This window comes from Salvelinus alpinus, chromosome 6 (genome assembly GCF_045679555.1).
Source record: "Salvelinus alpinus chromosome 6, SLU_Salpinus.1, whole genome shotgun sequence".
In the NCBI taxonomy this organism is placed as follows: Eukaryota; Metazoa; Chordata; class Actinopteri; order Salmoniformes; family Salmonidae; genus Salvelinus; species Salvelinus alpinus.
The window spans coordinates 89,237,664-89,264,511 of NC_092091.1; the positions used below are offsets into that span (position 1 = coordinate 89,237,664).

The following is a 26,848-nucleotide window of genomic DNA, read 5'->3' on the forward strand; positions in this document are numbered from 1 at the left end:
CAACACCCACAGGAAACGCATCATCAGGGGGAGATAACACCCACAGGAAACGCATCATCAGGGGGAGACAACACCCACAGGAAACGCATCATCAGGGGGAGACAACACCCACAGGAAACACATAATCAGGGTGAAACAGGAAGTGGCTATTCATTTTAAAGGGATAGTTCAGTGATTTTACATATTTGGATGTAACCTTACCTTGACAGTAATTGTCCAGAGACTACTCAAGATAAGGAAACATATGTAAACATGTAAAATGGCCGAACTATCCCTCTGAGAATCCGTTGTTTTACAATGCCTGGTGTTTACTTGTTGTTCTTTGATGGTAAAACCTGAGCAGCCTTCTTGTATTTCACACTCTTTCTATAACAAAAATACTCTCACACACACTTACATTGCCTCTGAGGACGTAGTTAGAGTCGGTGGTGATGTCTCGGGCCAGTCCGAAGTCACAGATCTTGGCTACTCTACCCTGAGTCAGCAGAATGTTCCTGGCTGCTAGGTCTCTGTGGATACACTACACACACACACACACACACATTTAGTAAAGAATCAGCCATATACAGAAATAACTACATAGAAGACAGAAACACAGACAGCAGCAACAACACCTGTCTCTAACTCAGTGGAGACCTGTCATTCAGGGCAGAGCCCCACTTGTTTAGCTACAAAATACAAAATAAAAAAACACAAAAAGTTGCCTGTTTTTCATTTTATTCCGTGTCACATATCAGTTTGCAAACAACGTTAAAAAAAATGTAATAAACAAATCCTTTAGTTAATAAAAGCAGCATACAAACATGGTCTCTTTCTTGGCAGAATTCATGCCAACGGAAGCCGTACCAAAAAAAAAAAAAAAATGTATTTTTCGTCTCTGTATTTCATCATTTTCCATCATCTCTCCAGAGACTGAATGTATCTCACAGGAGAAAGCGTCCGAGTGAGCGAAACAGCGCCCCTCTGTCTCTCTATGTGTGGGCAATCTATCTGATGCTGTGTGGTCAAAAAGAGTATGACAATGTTGCCGCCCGTAGCATTGAAAGCAACGGAAGCCAGCGAGCATTTGGCCTCCCTTTTGATAAAAAGAAAAAGTATAAAATAATAGTCAATCAGCGTTGAGCTAAACTGTGAATGATCCTGGCACACCAAAAACGTGTCAAGGGAAGCCAGTTTGGATTTGGCTTCACTCCTATCAGATCCCATTCATACGTCATTGACAGAAACAACTTGAATTGTTGCATCTCGTTGTGTTGTTGTCCTCTGGTGGCTAGTTAGTTAAAATGGTCCCTTTCCTAAATTAGCCATGGATGGAGATGGAGATTTGGACTTGTGGTTTTACTTAATTCTCCATACTGGCTAATGATTATAACGGCGATTCTGATCCAACCATTAATACATACATTGGTGTGCCCCTGGCCTGAGAGGATGGAAGTTCAACATGTAGCTAGATGTAGAAGGCTAATGTTAACTAGCTAACGTTGTCCATGAAAGGAAGTTAGGCTAGCGAGCAAGCATTTTAGCCATGTAGCCTAGGACAACAAACAAGAAAAGCGTGTACTGTATGACAGAGTGATAGACCGTTTTGTCAACATGAAAGAGGAGGATGTCATCTGGCGTAGGGTGGGTCAACATGTTTTTTCTACTTGCACGAATGCGCACGCACGCACACACCACACACCACACACACACACACCCACACCACACAAACACCCACACACACCACACACCCACACCACACACACCACACACCCACACACACACAGAAATCAGAACCACGGACAGCCACATCATATTTAGCTTACGTTGATTGAACTAAATAGTTTTTTGGTATCTTTTAGTTGTCGCTGTATGAGACTAAGCAGAGGTGATTTGATGATGTTGAAATGTTGAAGTTGAAATGGTGCTGGAATAGTGGAGGCAGCTCCTGTTTTCTTTGTGACTTGCGGTAACTCTCTGTGGTTCTACATCAATAGTTGTTTAATGGTCCAAAAATGTCAGAAACATTACCTTGACCCTGCTTTAGGTCATGTAACTGTCTGTTACATGTAATATGTTTTGTGGAATTCACCTGACAGAGTTTGCTCTGTGGTTTTATGATGTAAGAAAGGTGTGGTTGAATTTCTTATTGACTCGTCCCTGAGGCCTGTATATCACTGTGTCAAGGCATATGAACTAACAGGTTATAGAGCAAACAACGTAATTAACACACAGGTTGTTATATGGCTTTTTGTTTCTGGCTTCCCCAGTGATTTGACTCAGGCACTGCTACTGATTCTTGAACAAGGCAGCTCCAAAATGCAGGTGTTTGCATCCTAGCTCAGCGCTTTCTGTGGTGGAGGGGCAGCCAGCCAAAATACAGAGCGTAGGGGTTGGTAATCTTCTCTAGTTGCGCTGTGATTGGCTCAGTGTTCTGTCACTCATGGGGACAGTCACCGCAGAATCTACAGGGAGAGCTAGGCAGTTCAATCCCCCTTGGGTGTTGCCATAGATTTACATTAGAAGTGCCCGTCCAATCGGGGCCTCAATCACTATTTTGCTTCCCCTGCCTGCTATTCAGTGGAGATGGTGTGTGGTCCAAGTCTGGGTTTAAGGATTTAATAAAATATCTGTCTGAAAGGGTCGATTTTCCAAGCTTAAAAAGGTGATGAGTGAGACGCTTACAGAGGCTACAACAAAACATGCTAACATGCTAACATGCTAACATGGGCTCACCATTACCAATGACAAGGGCGAGCGTGTTAGCATGCTAGCGTGTTAGTGTAACCGATGTGAAATGGCTAGCTAGTTTGCGTGGTGTGCGTTGACATCACTCAGTGACATCACTCGCTCTGAGACCCAAGGACCGCGGCTTTTGTGGAGCGATGGGTAACGATGCTTCGTGGGTGACTGTTGTTGATGTGTGCAGAGGGTCCCTGGTTCGAGCCCAGGTAGGGGCGAGGAGAGGGACGGAAGCTATACTGTTACATTGATGCTGTTGACCCAGATCACTGGTTGCTGCGGAAAAGGAGGAGGTTAAAAGGGGGGTGAGTGTAACCGGCGTGGAATGGCTAGCTAGTTAGCAGTGTGCGCGCTAAAAGCGTTTCAATCGGTGACGTCATTCGCTCTGAGACCTTCAAATAGTTGTTCCCCTTGCTCTGCATGTGCCGCGGCTTTTGTGTAGCGATGGGTAACAATGCTTCGAGGGTGGCTGTTGTCGATGTGTGCAGAGGGTCCCTGGTTCGAGCCCAGGTAGTGGCGAGGAGAGGGACGGAATCTATACTGTTACATTAGCATGTTAGCATATTACCATGTTAGCATGTTAGAGTATTACCATGTTAGCATGTTAGCGTGTTTACATGTTAGCATATTACCATGTTAGCATGTTTGAGTATTCCCATGTTAGCGTGTTTACATGTTAGCGTGTTAGCATGTTAACATGTTTTGTTGTAGCCTCTGTAAGCTTCTCTCTCATCATTATTCATGGTTTTTCTTATTAATCCAGGTATTATCAGGATTAATTTAGAAAACGTTCAGAAACTTGTTTTATTCTTACCTCAATAGAAAATGTCACAAGACATTATTCACCAGTCAGTTCTGGTTGGGAAAAACAGAACCCAAACAGAACCCAAAACAGAACACAAACAGAATCCAAAGAGAACCCAAACAGAACCCAAAGAGTTTGTAGAGTTACTCTTGATGTAGTCATAGCATAGCAAGGAATATGGGACCAAATACCAAAACGTTTCACTACTTTCATACACTCATTAATCTAGAGATTCACATACTTGTTCCCACAAAGAACTGGAATGTGGGATCAATTTGCTCCATGAAGGAGTTAAAAACTACAATAGTTTGTGTGTTTAAATCAGGTTGATCTATTGTTAGGATGAAGATCTGATCACATGTTTAGAGATCAAACAGAGAAACAGAAAAGGCTGAAGGGGACACAGACTTTCTCTCAGCACTGTAGATTTCTACAGACAAACTACAAACCACTTTTCAACTGTGTGTGTGTGTGTGTGTGTGTGTGTGTGTGTGTGTGTGTATATGTGTGTGTGTGTATATTCCTCAGAGCCTTACATTCTTAGAGGTGATGTACTCCATGCCCTTAGCCACCTGGTAGGAGAAGCTCAGTAGATCCTCTGTGTCCACAGACAACTCATCTATACTCAGACACCCCTTATCATCTAGAGAGAGGGAGAGAGAGAGAGAGGAAGAGAGAGAGAGAGAGAGGAAGAGAGAGAGAGGAAGAGAGGGGAGAGAAAAGAGAGGGGGTGAGAAAGGGGAGAGGGAGAGAGAGGAAAAGGGGGGAGAGAAAGAGGAAGAGGGTAGGAGAGAGAGGGAGGGGGCAGAGAGGGGAGAGAGGAGGAGAGAGATGGAGAGAAGGGAGAAAGAAAGATATTTAGCAATCTATTAATGTTAAATGTTAATATTAAATATGAAATGTTTCTGGATGAATCAACATGAGGTTTTGATTAAACCAAGAAGTGCAGGGAATCATGTGAGAGGACTACACTATGGATTTATACAGGATTATGGTGCATGGTGGGAAATGTAGTTTTACCTGACTGGGAGGATGTTCTGTCTGTCTCAGACGAACGCATAGGCATGTAACTGCTACCGTTCCCATCTCTAAACACACACACACACACACACGCGCGCAGACACACACACATGCAGACACACACACACACATAAAGAGAGCGAAATGAAACACAGACATATTATAATGAGTAAAGTACAACACACACACACAGACACACACACACACAGACACACACACACACACACACACACACATAAAGAGAGAGAAATGAAACACAGACATATTATAATGAGTAAAGTACAACACACACACACACACATATACACACACACACACACACACACACACACACACAAAGACACACACAGACACACACACATATACACACACACACACACACACACACACACACACACACACACACACACAGACACAGACACAGACACACACACACAGACACACACACATATACACACACATATATACACACATATACACACACACAAAGACACACACAGACACACACAGACACACACACACACACACATATACACACACAGACACACACACATATACACACACAGACACACACAGACACACACACACACACACACACACACACACACACACATATACACACACACACACACCTCTGTGGTTCTCGGGGGTTGTTGATGTTGCGGTAGTACCCATCAGCAGTCTGGGCGCTGAAGAACGTCTCTCTCTTCCTACGCAGAAAGTTCAGCAGATCTCCATAGCAACAGTACTCTGTGATCACCAGCGTCGGCCCTGACAGGAAATAAGTCATCTGGGTAAGAGTTCAAACAGCAGGACGGGACCACAAACTGTCATACGACTCCTTCCACCAGAACACCTTCATATAAACTCTAAACTTTGAAGTTTATAAAGAAAGCTCAAATTGATTATTGTTTACGAAGCAAATTAAGTGAGTAGATGCCTAAATGTAGGTTCTATGTGGACTAAATTCAGAAACTCTGTTCACTGAATGTGCTTTCCAACGAATCCAGGAATAGGCTTAATCTGGTAAAACGCCCCTTAATCTGGATCTGGTTAAACACCCCTTAATCTGGATCTGGTAAAACGCCCCTTAATCTGGATCTGGTTAAACGCCCCTTAATCTGGATCTGGTAAAACATCCCTTAATCTGGATCTGGTAAAACGTCCCTTAATCTGGATCTGGTAAAACATCCCTTAATCTGGATCTGGTAAAACATCCCTTACTCTGGATCTGGTAAAACACCCCTTAATCTGGATCTGGTAAAACATCCCTTAATCTGGATCTGGTAAAACACCCCTTAATCTGGATCTGGTAAAACACCCCTTAATCTGGATCTGGTAAAACATCCCTTAATCTGGATCTGGTAAAACACCCCTTAATCTGGATCTGGTAAAACACCCCTTAATCTGGTAAAACATCCCTTAATCTGGATCTGGTAAAACATCCCTTAATATGGATCTGGCAAAACACCCCTTAATCTGATTCTGGTAAAACATCCTTTAATGGAAATCTCTTACTTAATGCTCAACTGGAAAGTGTGGAGTTATTGTAGGATATCTCGGAGAACCAGTTAGTATGACTACTGTGGACCCTCTGACCTTTGCCATAGAGTCGATGACCTCTCACCTCCCACAGTGCAAGCTCCCAGCAGGTTGACGATGTTGACGTGGTTGCCTAGGTAACTGAGAACCTTCAGCTCCGACATCAGAGCCTCCTTCTCGGTGGAGTGGGCGCTCGCTGCGGTGACATCATCGTTACATCGTTGCAATGACATCATCTTAATGACATCGTCATAGCTTTAAATATGATGATGAAGAAGAAGATGCAAGGGACACACAGACACACACACACACACACACACACACACACACACACACGACACACACACACACACACACACATACATACACACACACAGCTACTCACGTTTGAGCATCTTGACAGCGACAGTCATTACGGTATCAGCAGAACAGAGTCCATAGGCTGTAGCTCTCACCACCTTACCAAAGGCCCCTGAACCCAGGGTCTTACCTAAACACACACACACACATTTCACATTTCACCACCTTACCAAAGGCCCCTGAACCCAGGTCTTACCTAAACACACACACACTTCACAACCTTACCAAAGGCCCCTGAACCCAGAGTCTTACCTAAACACACACACACACATTTCAGCTGGTTTAAAATCTCCCTGACATTACGGCAGCTGGATGACTTGTAGCGAGTCCTTCTGTGTGTGTCAGTGTTGGGGGTTATACAGTAATAACACAACTTGTTTTGCGGTAACTAGTCATTTGAGTAATTATATTACAGTTACTGATCAAAGATAAGTTGGAGTTACTTTTGTTACTTTTGTTATCATTCCCTTTCTATTACAGCTGTTGAAGTCGATATATTGTATATTGTATATTGTCCCAAAGACCCTCCCCATTATTGATTAAGGGGACTTTAAGATTCGTATGTTTTGCTGCAGGCCTTATAATAGATACTGTTGCTATGTGTCTAAACTCTGCCACTCTTCGTTGTACAAGCCATCTATATTAGTCTTTGTGGTTAAGCTCTGGCTGTTGTGAGAGTGTGCTTGCAGGCTGGGTCTGAGTCAGACCGAAACTAGATAAAGAGAAGTAACCACTGTCTGGTTTTGACATGTTGACATTGTGTGACAGTGGACAGCTGGATGACTTGTAATGTGTGTGTCAGTGTTTGGGGGTTATACAGTAATAATATCCCTTTTTGCGGTAACTAGTCATTTGAGTAATTATATTACAGTTACTGATTAAAGATAAGTTGTTGTTACTTTTGTTATCATTCTCTTTCTATTACAGCTGTTGATATCAATATATACACCCCCCCACCCACCCCCACCCACCCCCACCCGCCCGCCCCAGATTCAAATGGTTTTCGTCCTCTCACCAAGTTCCTGTTTACACACGCTAGTACTAACAGCTTTAGTGAGGCAGATGAAACACGGCAGATGAAACAAGGCAGAAGAGACGAAAACACTGAGTTTCTCAGAGAGGAAGTAATTCCCCATTACTTTGATCTGGAGGGACAACGTGACCAGAATATAACTGGAACATGTCAACTGTCCAGGAGGGAAACAACTCTCCACTGCTACAATCACAACTTCCAATCTCTTGAAGCAACAAGACAAGAGTCGTAGCGAAAACCGACCACTGAAGATGACTGTAGGCCTACCTCACCCGGTTCATGACCACTGCTGCTACTGAAGATGACTGTAGGCCTACCTCACCCGGTTCATGACCACTGCTGCTACTGAAGATGACTGTAGGCCTACCTCACCCGGTTCATGACCACTGCTGCTACTGAAGATGACTGTAGGCCTACCTCACCCGGTTCATGACCACTGCTGCTACTGAAGATGACTGTAGGCCTACCTCACCCGGTTCATGACCACTGCTGCTACTGAAGATGACTGTAGGCCTACCTCACCCAAACAACCAAGGCTTGATTTGAATCGTTCAGGAGGACAGGCTGTAATCCAGCGAGAGATTAACCTGTTTATAGCTGGGTATGTAGTATTTTGTCTTTGTATTTATTAAGGATCCTCATTAGCTGCTGCCAAGGCAGAGGTATGTAGTAGAGGTATGTAGTAGAGGTATGTAATAGAGGTATGTAGTAGAGGTATGTAATAGAGGTACGTAGTAGAGGTACGTAATAGAGGTACGTAATAGAGGTATGTAATAGAGGTATGTAATACAGGTACGTAATAGAGGTATGTAGTAGAGGTATGTAGTAGAGGTATGCAGTAGAGGTATGCAGTAGAGGTATGCAGTAGAGGTATGCAGTAGAGGTATGCAGTAGAGGTATGCAGTAGAGGTACGTAGTAGAGGTACGTAATAAAGATACGTAGTAGAGGTATGTAGTAGAGGTATGTAGTAGAGGTATGTAATAGAGGTATGCAGTAGAGGCATGTAGTAGAGGCAGTGGAGACAGCTGAGGACAGCTCATAATAATGGCTCAAATGGAGCAAATGGAATGGTATTTGATACCATTCCACCAATACCGCTCCAGCCATAACTACGAGCCTGTCCTCCCCAATTAAGGTGCCACCAACCTCCGGTGACTAGATTGTGCGTCTGTCATTATTAGGCTACTTGTGTTGGTGTATATGTAACCGATGTGAAATGGCTAGCTAGGTAGCAGGCTGCGCGCTAATAGCGTTTCAATCGGTGACGTCACTCGCTTTGAGACCTTGAAGTAGTGGTTCCCCTTGCTCTGCAAGGGCCGCGGCTTTTGTGGAGCGATGGGTAACGATGCTTCGTGGGTGACTGTTGTTGATGTGTGCAGAGGGTCCCTGGTTCGCGCCCGGGTCGGGGGAACGGACTAAAGTTATACTGTTACATATAGGCCTATGTAATGTAGGTAATATACTATTTTTAAAATTTTATTAAATTGTAACTACCCCAACACCTGTGTGTGTGTGTGTGTGTGTGTGTGTGTGTGTGTGTGTGTGTGTGTGTGTGTGTGTGTGTGTGTGTGTGTGTGTGTGTGTGTGTGTGTGTGTGTGTGTGTGTGTGTGTGTGTACATGCTCGTACCAAAGCGTAGTTTCTGCCGGGGAAATTCCCACTTGGGGTCATAGGGCAGCTGGGTGGGGTCGATGTAGATGTAGTTGTTGCCGTGGATACTGTCAATCACCTTCCACTGAATCTGGAACTTGGGCTTCTGTTGGAGCGGGGGTCAATGATCAATACATTTAATAACGTGATGAAGTCAGGGATAATCAACAAGGGGATATGTCTTCTTTCGAAAAATAATGAACGACGACGTAGAAGGTGTTCCACCGACGCGCTACCGGAACTGACCTTCCACCGAGTTACATTATTTTCCAGAGAACGCATAGAAACCCGAGTTGATTATCCCTTTCATACCATGGCTATAATTTAACACATTTGGCATGAAAAATGTGTTAATTTGCAGGTAGAAATGTTTTCAACATACACTGAAGTAGCTAGCAAGTTTACTAGATCGCTACAGTAGTTGCCGTGGTAACCAAACAAACAGACTGGTTAGTTTATCTAACCAAACCATCAGTCTTAGCTTGCTTTTATGAAAATCAAATTAAAACAATACCAATACTGTTTTCAATTCGACTTTTGTTTTAAAAAGCAGCATGTAATTATAGAACATGTAATTATGAACTTGCCATTGAATTCTACCGTGCTGATATACCGTGCGTTATAGGGAAATAATACACGCTCTAGAATTAACTTCAGAAACGAGTATTTAACAAAACCATGGTATAATCACATATAATCATCTGGAATTTGGGTTTCTGTTGGGAGGGGGGATCAATATTGATATTGATCAATAATAAATACATTAGAGAACATGATTAAAATATAATACATTTACCAAAAATAAGGTGTTAAACATGAGGGGATCAATAACATGATGACCAATCAGCCAGCCAGTCAATCAGCCAGCCAGCCAGCCAGTCAATCAGCCAGTCAGTCAGTCAGCCAGCCAGCCAGTCAATCAGCCAGCCAGCCAGTCAGCCAGTAAGCCAGTCAGCCAGCCAATCAGTCAGTCAGCCAGCCAGCCAGCCAGCCAGTCAGTCAGTCAGTCAGTCAGTCAGTCAGTCAATCAGCCAGCCAGTCAGTCAGCTAGTCAGCCAGTTAGCCAGCCAGCCAGTCAGCCAGTCAGTTAGCCAGCCAGCCAGTCAGTCAGCCAGTCAGTTAGCCAGCCAGCCAGCCAGTCAGTCTATAACAGGGTACAGTACCTGAAGGTATTTGTAGAGGAGAACCACCAGTGTGATGCTCAGTATTACAGCTGTAACAACCACACCAGTCAGCCAGTCAGCCAGTCAGCCAGCCAGCCAGCCAGCCAGTCAGCCAGTCTATAACAGGGTACAGTACCTGAAGGTATTTGTAGAGGAGAACCACCAGTGTGATGCTCAGTATTACAGCTGTAACAACCACACCAGTCAGCAGGGGGGTGAAGAGCTTATGGGGCACGGTGCGCTCTGTATGGACACACACACACACACACACACACACACACACACACACACACACACACACACACACACACACACACACACACACACACACACACACACACACACACACACGTATAAACACACACACACACACACACACACACACACACACACACACACGTATAAACACACACACACACACACACACGTATAAACACACACGTATAAACACACACACACACGTATAAACACACACACACACACACACACGTATAAACACACACACACACACACACACACACACACACACACACACACACACACACACACACACACACACACACGTATACACACACACACACACACACACACACACACGTATAAACACACACACACACACACACACACACGTATAAACACACACACACACACACACACACACACACACACACACACACGTATAAACATTAGAACACACACACAACACGTACTCTATATAACCTGAGTATACATTAAGAACACCTTCCTAGTATTGAGTTGCAGACTGTCTGTTTTTACATGATGAACAGAGGCACTGTCTTATTGTGGTGTGAGCTGCAGTCCCACCGGCCACACAGAGAGGAGACAGCAGTGTTATGTTTATGTGAGATTACATTAGATTAGTGTCCATGTCTAATTCAAGACCTGCACACTCAACATTCTGTAATCCCACTCAATATGGCCCTACATCCACACACTCCTGTCCACTACAGAGACTGAGTGTGTGTGTGTATGTCCAGTGTGTGTGTGTGTGTGTGTGTGTGTTATATCTCACCGCTGATGGAGAACAGTGTGTAAGCCTGCTCGCCCTGCACGGTCGCTACACACTCCAACGTGTGGTAGTGTGTGTGTGTGTCTCCCTTCGTGACGTTCAGTCGGCTCTCCACCTCGCTGCTGCCGAAGGCCGAGTCTGATACCGTTACCGTGGCAACCTCACGCTGCTCCCATTGGCTGGCGTTGGTCAGGTGGGAACACCTGGGGGGGGGGGGGGGGAGTGGTTAGTGAATTGATTAATGTCACTGATTGGCCAGAGATTCACCTGGTGTCCCAGGTCTGACTCAATCCCTGAAGAATGAAAACAAGCCACATTTGAGAAAGGGTGGTGCACAGAATCACACATGGAAACTAAACACACTGTTAGGGTGCTCTTACACTGTACACATGGAAACTAAACACACTGTTAGGGTGCTCTTACACTGCACACATGGAAACTAAACACACTGTTAGGGTGCTCTTACACTGCACACATGGAAACTACACAACACTGTTAGGGTGCTCTTACACTGCACACATGGAAACTAAACAACACTGTTAGGGTGCTCTTACACTGCACACATGGAAACTAAACAACACTGTTAGGGTGCTCTTACACTGCACACATGGAAACTAAACAACACTGTTAGGGTGCTCTTACACTGTACACATGGAAACTAAACAACACACTGTTAGGGTGCTCTTACACTGTACACATGGAAACTAAACAACACACTGTTAGGGTGCTCTTACACTGTACACATGGAAACTAAACAACACTGTTAGGGTGCTCTTACACTGTACACATGGAAACTAAACAACACTGTTAGGGTGCTCTTACACTGTACACATGGAAACTAAACACACTGTTAGGGTGCTCTTACACTGCACACATGGAAACTAAACAACACACTGTTAGGGTGCTCTTACACTGCACACATGGAAACTAAACACACTGTTAGGGTGCTCTTACACTGCACACATGGAAACTAAACAACACTGTTAGGGTGCTCTTACACTGTACACATGGAAACTAAACACACTGTTAGGGTGCTCTTACACTGCACACATGGAAACTAAACACACTGTTAGGGTGCTCTTACACTGCACACATGGAAACTAAACAACACTGTTAGGGTGCTCTTACACTGCACACATGGAAACTAAACACACTGTTAGGGTGCTCTTACACTGCACACATGGAAACTAAACAACACACTGTTAGGGTGCTCTTACACTGCACACATGGAAACTAAACAACACACTGTTAGGGTGCTCTTACACTGTACACATGGAAACTAAACAACACTGTTAGGGTGCTCTTACACTGTACACATGGAAACTAAACAACACTGTTAGGGTGCTCTTACACTGTACACATGGAAACTAAACAACACACTGTTAGGGTGCTCTTACACTGCACACATGGAAACTAAACAACACACTGTTAGGGTGCTCTTACACTGTACACATGGAAACTAAACAACACTGTTAGGGTGCTCTTACACTGCACACATGGAAACTAAACACACTGTTAGGGTGCTCTTACACTGTACACATGGAAACTAAACAACACACTGTTAGGGTGCTCTTACACTGTACACATGGAAACTAAACAACACACTGTTAGGGTGCTCTTACACTGTACACATGGAAACTACACAACACTGTTAGGGTGCTCTTACACTGCACACATGGAAACTAAACAACACTGTTAGGGTGCTCTTACACTGTACACATGGAAACTACACAACACTGTTAGGGTGCTCTTACACTGCACACATGGAAACTAAACAACACTGTTAGGGTGCTCTTACACTGCACACATGGAAACTAAACACACTGTTAGGGTGCTCTTACACTGTACACATGGAAAGACTCAAAACACCACGATTGTGTCATGAAACCATTAAAAGTAGCCTACTGCACCTAACTAAGAGATCTGGTGTGTGGAGGGGGTTGTAATGGAAACCCAATGTCACCTAACCAGAGAGATCTGGTGTGTGGAGGGGGTTGTAATGGAAACCCAATGTCACCTAACCAGAGAGATCTGGTGTGTGGAGGGGGTTGTAATGGAAACCCAATGTCACCTAACAAGAGATCTGGTGTGTGGAGGGGGTTAGAATGGAAAACCCAAAGTCAGTATTATGATACACAGAAAGTGTTTTAAAACAGAAAATAAGTACTCTGAAACACCCAAACAATCAAATGGTTAAGAAATGCTAATGGTTTATAGCCTAAATATTGATTGGTGATAAGAGCATATTGAGAATATTTATTGTGGAAATTCACCTTCATTTCTTCAGTGTTTTATTTAGACAGATTAAAAAACAGGAAGTGACAGAGAAGGAATGACAGTGTGACAGGTGGAAGTGGGTATGGACACAGTGTTGTATTCATGTTTAAAGGAAGGAAAGTCTATTTCTATATGAGTATTAAGCAGCTTTGTTGAGGTGTAATGGAGCGTGATGAACGGATATCAAAAACGTCAGGCAAAATGACGTTCAATGAGGAGACCACCCTCTACCACATTTCCAACTTTTAATGGAAGAGGTAAATACATTATCTTCCAATGCTTGCTGTTAAACATCTAGTTAATGCTGGTGGATTTGGCACTGTGCTCAACAATGGTCAGATACATACTGTATATCACGTGTCAAAATCATTCCACAGAGGGCTGAATGTCTGCTGGTACGGAACTCCCCTCGCCTGGTTGTCTAGGTCTTAATTGTGTAACGTCTGCTTCCACCTCACACTCCCATACACGTAGATCCCCTGAACGCAGCTCCCTTTCCAGCTCACACTCTCATACACGTAGATCCCCTGTACGCAGCTCCCTTTCCACCTCACACTCCCATACACGTAGATCCCCTGTACGCAGCTCCCTTTCCAGCTCACACTCTCACACACATAGACCCCCCCCCCCCTGAACGCAGATCCCTTTCCAGCTCACACTCTCACACACATAGACCCCCCCCCCCTGAACGCAGCTCACACTCTCACACACATAGACCCCCCCCCTGAACGCAGCTCACACTCTCACACACATAGACCCCCCCCCCTGAACGCAGCTCACACTCTCACACACCGAGACCCCCCCCCCCCCCCCTGAACGCAGCTCACACTCTCCAGATCCTAATCGCCTGAATTCTGCTCACCTGTTCACACACCTGTATGTCATTATCACACACTATTTAGTTCAGTTCTTTGCACCCCATCACTGTGAGGTATTGTTTGTTTTGTGACACACTTCTATTCGGAGCTCTGTTTTTCCCTGTAATCTGCCTACCCCTGGACCCAGCTACCTGCCTCCTCCTGTTGTCCTTTACATTAAACACCTGCTGTGCCCTGCGCTTGAAACCAGCTCTCTGTCTCCCCTCATGTTCATTACAAATTGAAAGGAAAAAGCAAAAATCTGCAGACACTCGGCCCTCCGTGGAATGAGTTTGACACATCTGTTGTAGATCAATGTTAAACATTAAAATCCACCAGAAGAAGGTGTCTAAATGCTGTATTAGACAGGAAGAAGGTATCTGATTTGAAACACCAAAATAGTGTTTTCAACCTTTTCCGGTTTTGTTCCCAGTCCCTGGCAAGGTGTCGCACAACAGTTGATTAAGCCGTGTTACAACACACCCATGTCATGTTTCAAAACATCTCAGGATGATGGGTTTCAATACTTCAGCAAAGTTCAAGTTTCTTCTCCTTCGAGTTGGTGGCAGCTCAGTTGCCATAGTTTTGGTGTTACAAAGCACATCATTTTAACAGTGCAGTTAGCTATGCATTGTAACTATGCTTTTAAACAACTGTTTAGGTTACTTGTTCACTCTCACATCTCTGTATATGTTACTTACTGGGGTACTTGGGATGTCAATGCAATTTAGCATCACACGCAGAAATGACAGTAGTGACTATGGCTGTGTGTGTTATTGTCCCGTACCGTGTGTGGGGGAGTTCACAGTAGAACCAGGTGATTTTAGGGGCCGGGTAACCGGCGGCAACGCAGCGCACCTGTCCATCAACTGGTCCCTCCTGGGAAATTATGACAGGCTTACCTGAGAGAGAGAGAGAGACAGAGAGAGACAGACAGACAGACAGAGCCAGACAGAGAGAGAGAGAGAGAGAGAGCGTTTACTGTAAGCCTTCAAAATGGTGTGAAAAAGGATGTGAAAACACATCATGCAAAAACAACCAACCAGAACGTACTGTTCACATAGACAGGGAATGATTGATTGACAGAGGCATCCTCATGATTGGCTTGGAAGGTGTAAATCCCGCCCTCTGACCCATGGACCCTCACCAAACGCAGTTCACTGACGGACCTAACACAGAAAGAGAGAGGACATTTTTTTTGGTGTTAATTTCACTTTTATTTATTGAAATGGAATTGAGAGAGTTGGAAACAGTCAAGGAAATGTGTTTGTGTTTGGGGGAGGAGGGGGGTTATGATTTACAAGAACAGCATGTTATAATGAAAGTGGAAGTTTCCATGACATAGATTGAGACTTAGAGGGGGTTCCCAGGCTGTTGACACAGTGCATACATTCATCTGTTCAGGGAGGTGTTTGAGTCAAGAGAAATTTCCTATAAAAGTACCTATAAAACGATCTATGAAAGTACCTATAAAACGGAACAGAGCTAAGCACAGACAAGCTCCTAGAGGAAAACCTGCTTCAGTCTGCTTTACACCAGAGACTGGGGGAGGAATTCACCTTTCAGCAGGACAATAACATACAACACAAGGCCAAATCTACACTGGAGTTGCTTAGGGCTATATTTAAATGTCTCGATATGGTTTTGATTTCTCTACAGGTAGCTGTAGGTGTGACTGTAGGTGTGATCTAGACGTTAGTCGTATTAGTCAGAGATAGGAACTGCTACATAAGGAGACGCAACAGACACGATTAACAGAAACTCGTCCCTCGCTCTACTGCTGCGGTCAAAACAAAACTGACTGCCGTTGGTCCGGCGGATGATGATGGAGGAGAGGTTTGATAATCCCATTTACAGCAGCTGCAATGGTCCAACGGGCTTCACCGAAGGAGACCGGAAATACTTACGGGCACCGTGCAACCGAACTCACCTCTCAGGTTAGTAAAAACACCCGAACGTATAGTAGGGACGTCTAACGTTCAGCCTGCTGCACAGACCCTCTACTATCATCGTAAATTAATATATTTAATTAGGGACAGTAGTCTATGTGTTTTTCTTACTACATTACCCATCATTTTTACCTCAGATTGTTGATGTTAGTATGTGTATAGTCAACACGATGACACTTGATCAATTGCTTAAAACGGATCAATATATTTGGTTTTGTACTGTTGATTTAGCGCTAGGGGTCGCAGCTATCACTTTCTTTCTCAAATGGCGCGGATAATTCGGGCAAACCCGTTTTGGTGATTTCTGGTAAATCCAAATCCATCAGTCACGTCACCTTTTTGCACTTATTCAGCGGTGTTTACCCGAATAAGTACAATACCATTAGAAATGAATGTTGAAAGTTCAATTAATATTTTAAAAAATGCTGTTGTTGCTTCCTGTTGACAACACATTGATAAATAGCCCAGTGTCAAAACAGGTTTAAAGTGTCTAAATCAATAACCAATACGCAGAAACAGTTTGTGATATATCGAAAACCTAAAAATGTACCATCTACGCAACAATAGTATGGAACAGATGGACTATTATAAAGAGTTCAGAGTTCAAAACGCCACTATGACGCATCGATGAGAATACACAGGAAATGAAGGAGATGAAGCAGGAATCCAAATAGTGGGGTTTTATTGCGCACAATCACAGGGAACACACGGGGTGGAAAGGTAGCAGGATAACGTTGTGGTTTACTGGGGAAATACAAGAGAGATCAATATGTTAACATACAAGCATGACTGACAAGTGCAAAAGGGATAAATAACTGAAAAGTATCAAATAAACAGGACAAACTGTGTTTTACATGCTGGACTGGCAGGAAACTGTACTTAAGTCATATATAAACTTTAACATCAACTGAAAATTATGTTAATAGTTACACCTGTTGTTACGGAGTCTAGTTGATAGGTAATCGACTAGTTGGACTGTTCCCCAGACTCCAGGCGCAGGGATTTGTACAATGCTTAACAAGGCTATTGAATTTAACATTGGTGTCTGTCTTTATTCCTTAATCCGACATATCATACAGAAACATGGTGTCAGAAGTGGCTCGGAAAACACACGTTTGTTATTTTTGTAGCTAAGTACAGTATAGGCGCAGTTACGTTCCATATGCGAACACAAGCCGTTTCCTACTCACAACACTGATCAACTCGTTGTTAGCTGGCTAGCTAGCATCACTACCTACCTCCATGACTGAAGGCAAAGAAATCTCCTATTCCATTGCTATGGCAGCGAACATTTCGCCACCAAATCACATGGTTCTCACAGGGGACTGGAATACTAATTGGGACAACTTCAGGGATGAATTCGAGGACTATGCGCTGGCGACCGGTCTACATGAGAAACCCAACGAGGTACAACCGGCAACTCTGAGGAGTTTAATGGGCAGCGAATGCAGGCATATCCACCGGCACAATCTCACCCTCACGGCACGACAACAGTGTGATGCAAAGGCTATATTGGATGCATTGGAGAATTACTTCAAACCCGCCAGAAACGTAATTTACGAGCGGTTCGTTTTCGGAAGCTGCAAACAGGAAGAGGGTGAGTCAGTACACAACTTTGTAACCCGTTTGAGAGAGAAATCCGCCACTTGTGAATACGGGGGATTGAAAGATGAACTGATTCGTGACAAAATAGTACTGGGAATTGCAAATGAGAATACGCGCCGGCGTCTACTGAGAGAGAGAGGCTTAACATTAGTAACTGCCATCGAAATGTGCCGCACTGCTGAAGTCACTGACATGAGAATGAGAGCAATGGAAACCCCACGCTCCGACGTTGATACTGTTCACGCTGTTGCTAGGCAGACATTCAGACAAAACCAATCGAGGCAGAGTAATTCACCACGAACGGTGAACACAGAGAGCCCCGTAGCATGTAAATACTGTGGGAATACACACACACGTGGCAAAGAGCACTGCCCTGCCTACAGAAAACCATGCAGAGCTTGTGGAACTAATAATCACTTTGCAAAAGTGTGTCTCAAAAGCAAAAGAAGGGTGAGTGAGGGCAAGATTCACTGTGTTGATGATGTTACTCAATGTTCAGAGCTGAACAGTGAAAGTGACATTTACATGCATGAATCCATTGGGGCTGTACACTCAAGAGGGAAGAAATGGTTTGTGACACTACGATTACACAACAAGCAACAACAATGTCAACTGGATTCGGATGCTACATGCAACGTAATGAGCTACAAAGACAAAATCAATCTGGCACCTGACACACATCTATTGCCCAGCGATACTAGACTAAAGCTGTACTCAGGAGAACTAATGAGCTCTATGGGCACCTTTGAGACCGAATGTGTTATTCGGGGACGCAAACACAAGCTGGAGTTTGAGATTGTGAAAACCAGTCAAAATCCTCTCCTCTCAGGCTCTACATGCGAACGCCTGGGACTGATGCAGTTCACTGTACCAAATGACCTGCACATTGTGGATCATGTCCAGCATGGACCCCTGTCCAAAGAACAACTACTCAGCAGATATGACGATGTATTCAACATGCCCGTTGAATCAGTGCCTGGGGAGGTACACTTTGAAGTGGATGAGAGCATTACTCCAGTCCAGTGTGCTCCTCGCAATGTGCCCATTGCAATGAAAGTGGCTGTGAAGGCCCAGCTGGACAAGTATGAGGCCGATGGCCACATGACATCTGTGACTGAACCAACTGACTGGATCAGCAATATGGTCATAGTGAAAAAAACAGAGAAGCTGAGGTCTGCATCGACCCAAAGCATCTGAACCAAGCACTGAAACGATCCCACTACATCATGCCGACACTAGAGGATGTCCTCTATAAGCTTCCCAAGGCCAGGTTTTTCACCTTGGTGGATGCCCGAGATGCATTCCTTCAATGCAAGCTGGGCGAAGAATGCAGCTTCATGACTACCTTCTGGACCCCCTGGGGTCGGAAACGCTGGCTCAAGCTCCCGTTTGGTGTCTCAGTGGCGCCTGAGGTATACCAACGCAAGCAGCACGAGTTACTGGCTGGGCTCAAGGGCATTGAACCCATCGCCGATGATATCCTGATCGTAGGCTGTGGTGAAACAGACGAAGAAGCAGAACGCGACCACGATGTGAAGCTCCTGGCACTGATGGAGCGCTGCCGATCAGTTAAGCTTCGTCTTGGCCTGAAGAAGCTGCAGTTCAAGGTGAAAGACGTCCACTTCCATGGCCACATTCTCTCGGCAAAAGGCCTGAAGCCGGACCCAGACAAGGTCCAAGCGATCCTCGACATGCCAAACCCGTCTGATGCAAAAGGAGTACAGCGTCTCATCGGCTTTGCAAACTATCTTGCAAAGTTCATGCCACACCTATCAGCAGTCTGTGAGCCTCTGCGCCGGTTGCTGGACAAAGACACACCATGGCACTGGCTACCCAAGCACGAGGCCGCAGTGCAGGAGATGAAGTCTCTGGCTTCATCCATGCCAGTGTTGCGCTACTACGACGTCACGAAGCCTGTCACAATCCAGAGCGACTCTAGCCAAAGGGGACTTGGATGCTGCCTTATGCAGGAAGGCCAGCCCGTTGCGTTTGCCTCGAGAGCGCTCACCCCCACCGAACAAAACTATGCACAAATTGAGAAAGAGTGCCTCAGCATCGTCTTCTCCTGCCAGCGATTCCATCACTACTTATATGGTCGAGAGCTGGTCACCGCTGAAACTGACCACAAACCACTCATTGCCATATTCAGTAAACCTCTCCTCAACGCGCCCAAGAAGCTTCAAAGTATGCTCCTGACTCTGCAAAACTACAGCCTGAAGGTCATTTACAAGCCAGGACCTGAGATGTACATCAGCGACACACTGAGCAGGGCAACAGCACAATGTACAGGTAGAGGCACTGCCTATCAGCGGCAGGCCATCTGTTCGCTACAGCAGGAACAACAAGATGTTCAACAGATCAATCAGGCAGACTACTTAAACGTCACAGATCACCGCCTAGCCCAGATCAGGCAACATACTGACAAGGACAAACACCTACAGTCACTGAAGTCCATGGCTCTCGCAGGTTGGCCATATCTGAAAGAGGAGACACCTTTCACAGTGAGAGAATACTGGACCTTTCGAGATGAGATCAGTGTGCAAAATGGCATCTTGTTCAGAGGTCAGAAGGTCATTATTCCCAAATCACTACGTCCAGAGATGCTTACCCGCATACACTCCAGTCACGTTGGAGGTGACGCATGCTACCGTCAGGCTCGTGAAACATTATACTGGCCAAACATGCAAGCAGAAATTAAAGACTTTGTCAGCAACTGTACCACATGCAACGAGTACGCTCATGAACAGCAAAAGGAAACCATGATGTCACACGAACTGCCCACAAGGGCCTGGCAAATCATCAGCATGGACTTATTCAGCCACAGACAAAAGGACTATCTTCTCCTCGTTGATCATTACTCTGACTTTTGGGAAATTGAACTGCTCCCTGACTTGTCTGCAGAGACGGTCATAAAGCGCTGCAAGGCGCAGTTTGCAAGGCAAGGTCAGCCTGACAAGGTAATCACGGACAATGGCCCACAATTCACTGCACAGTTCAAGCGTTTCGCCTCAGAATGGGAGTTCGACCACGTGACCTCCTCTCCAAGACACCCAAAAGCAAATGGCAAGGCAGAATCAGCTGTCAAGATTGCAAAAAACCTGTTAAGCAGGGCCTTGCGCGACAGCAACGACCCATGGAAAGCGATCTTACAGTGGAGGAACACACCCACCGAAAACATGGACAGCAGCCCAGCACAACGCCTTCTGTCCAGACGTCTGAAGACTACTATCCCCGTAGCTAACAAGCTACTTGAGCCCTGCGTCATGGTTGGCGTCACGGACAAACTGCGTCACAGAAAGCAGCTCGCTAAGTGCTTCTACGACCGGACTGCTCGAGACCTACCAGAGCTGGAGGTGGGTGAAACTATAAGGATGAAACCGCTGCCGGGAGACCACACAGGACTTTGGAGGCTGGGCACATGCCTACAGAGAGTTGCACCACGTTCTTACCTGGTGGATGTTGGTGGCTCCCTCTATCGTCGCAATCGGGTGGATCTGCGCGTAGCAGAGCAGACAAACCAGAACATGCCATACACTCACCTAGATGAGCTGGATCACAGTCCAGGCCTAAGGGTAAGGGGTGCAGAATTGAGACATGAGCCAACTGAAGGTGAAGCTTCTACCCCACCAAACTCTCCAGCTCGTGGCCCTAATCCTACCCCTGTCAAAGCCAATACTTACTCACGGGTGGGTCGGCTGTGCAAGCCACCGGACAGGCTTACTCTGTAAGCAAGACACTTAACTTGTTGTCTGTTAATTAAAAAAATATTTTAAAATTTAAAAAATAATTAAAAAAAAAAAAAAAAAAGGAAGATGACAGCTGAAGTAAAAAGAAAATGTCATGCTTTTCAATTGTTATGACTTGACTGTTAAGAACTCAATGTTATGCCGTTATGTTTGCACTTTCTATTGAAAAGGATGATGTTACGGAGTCTAGTTGATAGGTAATCGACTAGTTGGACTGTTCCCCAGACTCCAGGCGCAGGGATTTGTACAATGCTTAACAAGGCTATTGAACTTAACATTGGTGTCTGTCTTTATTCCTTAATCCGAAATATCATACAGAAACACCTGTCCTTCAATAACTAAAGGTACTCGTCAATCACACACAACATGGAAATGAACCCCTGTTGTTAAAAAACCCTGTTGTTTTGTCAACTGGTAATAAAATCAGTAATTGATTAAGGGAGGAAATATACACTGTTAAAATTAACACAGCTCCAAAAACCAAACGGATCCTGGGAATAATGTGTACATCACTGGTTAGAGGACAGTTTGGAGAAGACAGCTAGATACATTTTGAAGTGTTGCATTTTGATTCAAGTGGGTGGGCAACGTGGTATGTGCAAAGCAACACTGTTTTTGTTAATCACTTCCATCGATATGACGCTGAAATCAATAGAACAAGGGGAACAATATTTGGGATGTAGCGCTGTTTAAACTAACACTAATTAAAGGCCACGTTGAAACTTGGAATAACCCATAACCGCGGGAAGTAGGGGTGCTGAAACGCCACCTGTAAAATCATAATAAAATATATATACTTTTTTTTTTTTTAAACGATTAAAAAACAACTTTTTTTCCCGAAAAGTAGTGCACTGGGCCTTTACTAGTCCTGTATTAGTGGACCGATATAGCCCTCTGTAGCGAAGGGCAAAAAATATATATATATTAAATCTCAGTCCCCCTCACCCCAAAATGACTTCCTGGCTACTATGGTATAACCCTATACATTGTTGGTTAGAGGAATGGCGGATGTTGATTTCGAGGGGGCTGCCATCACGGAAAAGGGAACCAAACACTTTTTATTTGAGTTAACTTCAACAAATCACGACCCGCCATAGGATATCAACACTGTCACCAACGTTACTAGTCAACTAAGCAGGGATGTTATTTGATATGTTTGGGTTGACTTGCTCATATCAAGCAACAGCCAGTTTGCGTAACTGTAAAAATAAACAACTAGTGGACTCGTTTTATGAATGCTTGGATAGTGAAACTGAAATAGATTGGTAGCTAGTTGGTGAGGCTTTTGATTTATTTGCCAATTAATTAACCTGAAATTCCCAAGTTGTTCGGTGCTCATGCTGGCGAGCAAGCTAAACAGACGGCTCGGCAGCGCATCAGTTTGACGTTACACATCCAAGAAGGCTCAACCAATCACCCGACCTAACTCATAAATATTAATGACTTTGCCTCCGGCTGTCCTACGAAAGGAAATTTCCCATAGTTGTTACATGGAGGATTTAGCAACGATAACAATCAGCGGGGTAGCAAGCGAGCACGCCCATTTTTCAACAGTTGTTACCACAGAATTTGAACATATTTTATGGAAAATAGATGATGTATGTTTATGAACGCTGCACCAGGCTTCATTGTTGACAATATGACTGAGCGTCAAAGATTACCGTTCGATTTGAGCAGGGCGCGCCTCCCGCAACGGTTTCGCCCGTCACATTTACGGGCCATAGTCCGGTTCAACCCGGGGCAGCTTAATCGAATTCCCTCGTTGAAAACATGTATACATATTCCATTGGTTAGTACAAAGTAATATGTGTGACTATATAACACGTTATTGGTCAGTCTATGTTAAAAACAATTGGTCAGATTTCCCCAACTCACTTAACCAATCACATCATGTTTGGTTTTTGTATTCCCCACTGTGATTGGTCCCTCAGGCTTTTAACAATAAAAAATAAACAAGCTATTTTATCAACTTCCACTGTTCTCCAACAGTTGAATTTAATCTTCACTTCAACTTTCAACATTACTACATGCATTGAAACAATCAATTGTGTGTTTGTGTGTCCACCTCAGGTTCTACATGCTTAAGAAGACACCACATACTACTGCTGTGTGTGGTCGTAGTGGGGTGTACTGTGGCTGTCATAAGTCTGTTTGCCCAGAAACACAATCAAATTGCACAGAGACAGCAGTCAAATAATGAAACCTGTTTGGCAGAGAGAGAAGAGATCAAGACTCTGAAATCAGAGAACTACCGCGTTCTACTAAATATGATTTTAAAGCAGGGTAAGTTCAGCTCTTTCAGTATTTGTATATAATTTTTCACAGCACCACACCTAAACCTCCTACCACAAAACCATCTCTCCTTTGTAGCTTTGTCGATAGTTTGTCAAGTATTGTATTTCAGAAAAAAGATTTCTGCCTTTTATTTGATCATAATCACATGAACTTGAACTATATGACTACTGTATATTATACTGTTACCTGCAGTATAATAATTGTATTTCATGATCAGTTGTTTATTTAAAAAAATAATTTGTCATGTTTGTTTTGCTATATTTGTGACAAACAAGTCTTCTGCTCCCTATCTAATCTTCTACTCTCTATCTAATCCTCTACTCTCTACTCTGTATCTAATCTTCTTCTCTGTATCTACTCTGTATCTAATCTTCTGCTCTGTATCTACTCTGTATCTAATCTTCTGCTCTGTATCTACTCTGTATCTAATCTTCTACTCTCTAACCTCTGTATCTAATCTTCTTCTCTGTATCTAATCTCTGTATCTAATCTTCTTCTCTGTATCTAATCTCTGTATCTAATCTTCTGCTCTGTATCTAATCTTCTGCTCTGTATCTAATCTGTCTCCAGAAGGATGGAAGCATATAAACTCCAGTTTGTACTACATCTCTACTGAGATGAAGTCCTGGGATGAGAGCAGACCTTACTGCCAAAGGAAGGGATTGGACCTGGTGATCATAAACAGCGAAGAGGAACAGGTGTGTGTGTGTGTGTGTGTGTGTGTGTGTGTGTGTGTGTGTGTGTGTGTGTGTGTGTGTGTGTGTGTGTGTGTGTGTGTGTGTGTGTGTGTGTGTGTGTGTGTGTGTGTGTGTGTGTGTGTGTGTGTGTGTGCGTGCCTGCAATGTGTGACTGAGCTTCAGTCAGAGATATCAAATTATAAGAGGCCAAATATGGAGGGGAGAAAAAAAGTATGATTCTACCATTTATGTTATTCTACATCAATAGGCCTTTCTCCTTGAAGTGGTCAGTGCAAAGAAATTGGAGGGAGTCTGGATTGATTTTTCTCTTAACAACACAAAGGAGATATCAACACGGTAAGAGATTTCACCATCGATGGAGAAGTATGACGGAGATTTGAACATTTAGGGCATGAAGGAATGTTTGTGATAATTCCCTGTTCCTTCTCATAGGGTGAAGAGAGGTGTGGGGTCAGAAGGCGGACAGGAAGAGGACTGTGCTAAGCTTACGGTCTATGAGACACCTGCAGTGAGAGAAGTAACTGGTCGACAATGTGGGACACAAAAATACTGTATTTGTGAAAAATACCTGATGTCAAATACCATGTAAGCAAGAGAAAACGTGAACTTGTTCTTGTGAAAGGATTATACTTGGTTTTAATGGAGGGAACAACTGCTAGATTCAACTCCTCTTGCTGTGACATCCCACAAACACCTAGGGCCATTTCACCCCCTCCATGTTGTCTCAACTGTGCTCTTGCTTCGTGCACAGTCTCCTCAGTCACCTAGGTGACAGAGTTGAGCCCCCCTCATTTTCCAAGAAGCAGCTGTTAGTCATTCCAGTTAGCCTGGTGAGGGTTTTACCCTGAAATACACATCTGCACCATATAGTAAGAAAAGTTCAAAGGGGAGTTTTCTGTGGTTGGGACCCCCCCTGCATTGTTCCAATACGCAAAAGCACTTTCAGTCAATAAGCTTTCTCAGTGTGAGATCCTCGATTTTAGCCAGAGTCAATGGGCAGATTGATTAAAAACATTTTTTTTTTTTTTTAAATAAACATAAATATTTCACATGAATTTCACGTAAAAACAACATTTAGTAAAACATTGTGTTTAGATGAGGAGGCTGATTGTCCTTCAGAAACTCAAGTCAACGGTAAAGGAGTGACAGGTTACACAGCTCCCGAAGGACAATCAGCCTCCATCTATACACAATGTTTGACTAAATGTTGTTTTTTGTTTACATGAAATGTAAAACAAAATATATTTTTTAAATCAATCTGCCCATTGACTTCAGTTGAAAACTAGCTAACTGGCTAAATCTGGCACACAAACTGCAATGTTGATTCATGTTAAATTAAATTAAATGTAGTTCGTGCTACAAGGGTAGGAAACCCTGGTGGGCTGCATTTAGCCAATCACAGGGCTGAGATATATTTTATGAATCCCTGTTATATTCCAGGCACAGGGTTACCTACCCCCTGTTCTATGTACAGAAGAGAATGTGCAATATTATAAAGGAATACCAGTTTTATTTTTTTACATTTTTCATATAGTAAATAAAAATCCTTTATTCTAATTCTTTACGATACTATTGTCCCGTGACACCAAAAGTCTGAATGTGATTTAATATTGGGGCGGCAGGTAACCTAGTGGTTGGACTAGGAACTGAAAGGTTGCAAGAGCGAATCCCTGAGCTGACAAGGTACAAACCTGTTGTTCTGCCCCTGGACAAGGCAGTTAACCCACTGTTCCTAGGCCGTCATTGTAAATAAGAATTTGTTCTTAACTGACTTGCCTGGTTAAATAAAATGTACATTTTTAAAAATAAATATGAATGTCAACATGTTGTGATTTGTTTCTAATAACATAAAGAAATGTAGGATAAGGTTATGTAAAACACAGAAATGTAACATGTTCTTGTGAAAGGATTAGCTACAATGTATTTTATGGGAGGGGGAAAACTATTCGTTTCAGCTGCTTGCTACGCCTCAGTCCTCTTGCCATTGTCTTAACGACGGCCGTCTGCAACTGGCAACGCATTGTCGTGTTAGAATGACGCCACCTGTCGGAAGACAATGGCCCTTCAAACACCTAGTTGTTCAGCCCCACTCATTTC

The 26,848-nt window shown here is 43.9% G+C and overlaps 1 protein-coding gene and 1 long non-coding RNA gene across 4 annotated transcripts in view; one reads left to right on the forward strand and one right to left on the reverse strand.

The window, feature by feature from the left end:
• kitb (KIT proto-oncogene, receptor tyrosine kinase b) overlaps positions 1-26,848 on the reverse strand; it is a 69,388-nt gene that overhangs the window by 8,400 nt on the left and 34,140 nt on the right. For 2 of the 3 annotated variants that reach the window (XR_011675784.1, XM_071408287.1), the window contains exons 7-17: positions 15,512-15,627; positions 15,246-15,360; positions 11,328-11,527; positions 10,431-10,537; positions 9,111-9,237; positions 6,474-6,578; positions 6,174-6,284; positions 5,179-5,317; positions 4,547-4,614; positions 4,063-4,169; positions 398-520 (exon numbers count right to left, since the gene is read on the reverse strand). Coding sequence is in view for 2 of the 3 variants with exons in the window: in XM_071408287.1 (XP_071264388.1) it covers positions 398-520; positions 4,063-4,169; positions 4,547-4,614; positions 5,179-5,317; positions 6,174-6,284; positions 6,474-6,578; positions 9,111-9,237; positions 10,431-10,537; positions 11,328-11,527; positions 15,246-15,360; positions 15,512-15,627 (1,318 nt within the window). In the remaining variant the exon portion in view is untranslated. Of the gene's footprint in view, positions 1-397; positions 521-4,062; positions 4,170-4,546; positions 4,615-5,178; positions 5,318-6,173; positions 6,285-6,473; positions 6,579-6,668; positions 6,701-9,110; positions 9,238-10,430; positions 10,538-11,327; positions 11,528-15,245; positions 15,361-15,511; positions 15,628-26,848 lie in introns of all 3 variants that reach the window. The other variant, XM_071408288.1, reaches the window with a different exon arrangement.
• On the forward strand, positions 7,577-26,573 carry LOC139579549 (uncharacterized). Its single transcript, XR_011675786.1, has 5 exons — positions 7,577-8,082; positions 23,829-24,041; positions 24,624-24,751; positions 24,999-25,087; positions 25,184-26,573. It is a non-coding gene; the product is annotated as an uncharacterized lncRNA (long non-coding RNA).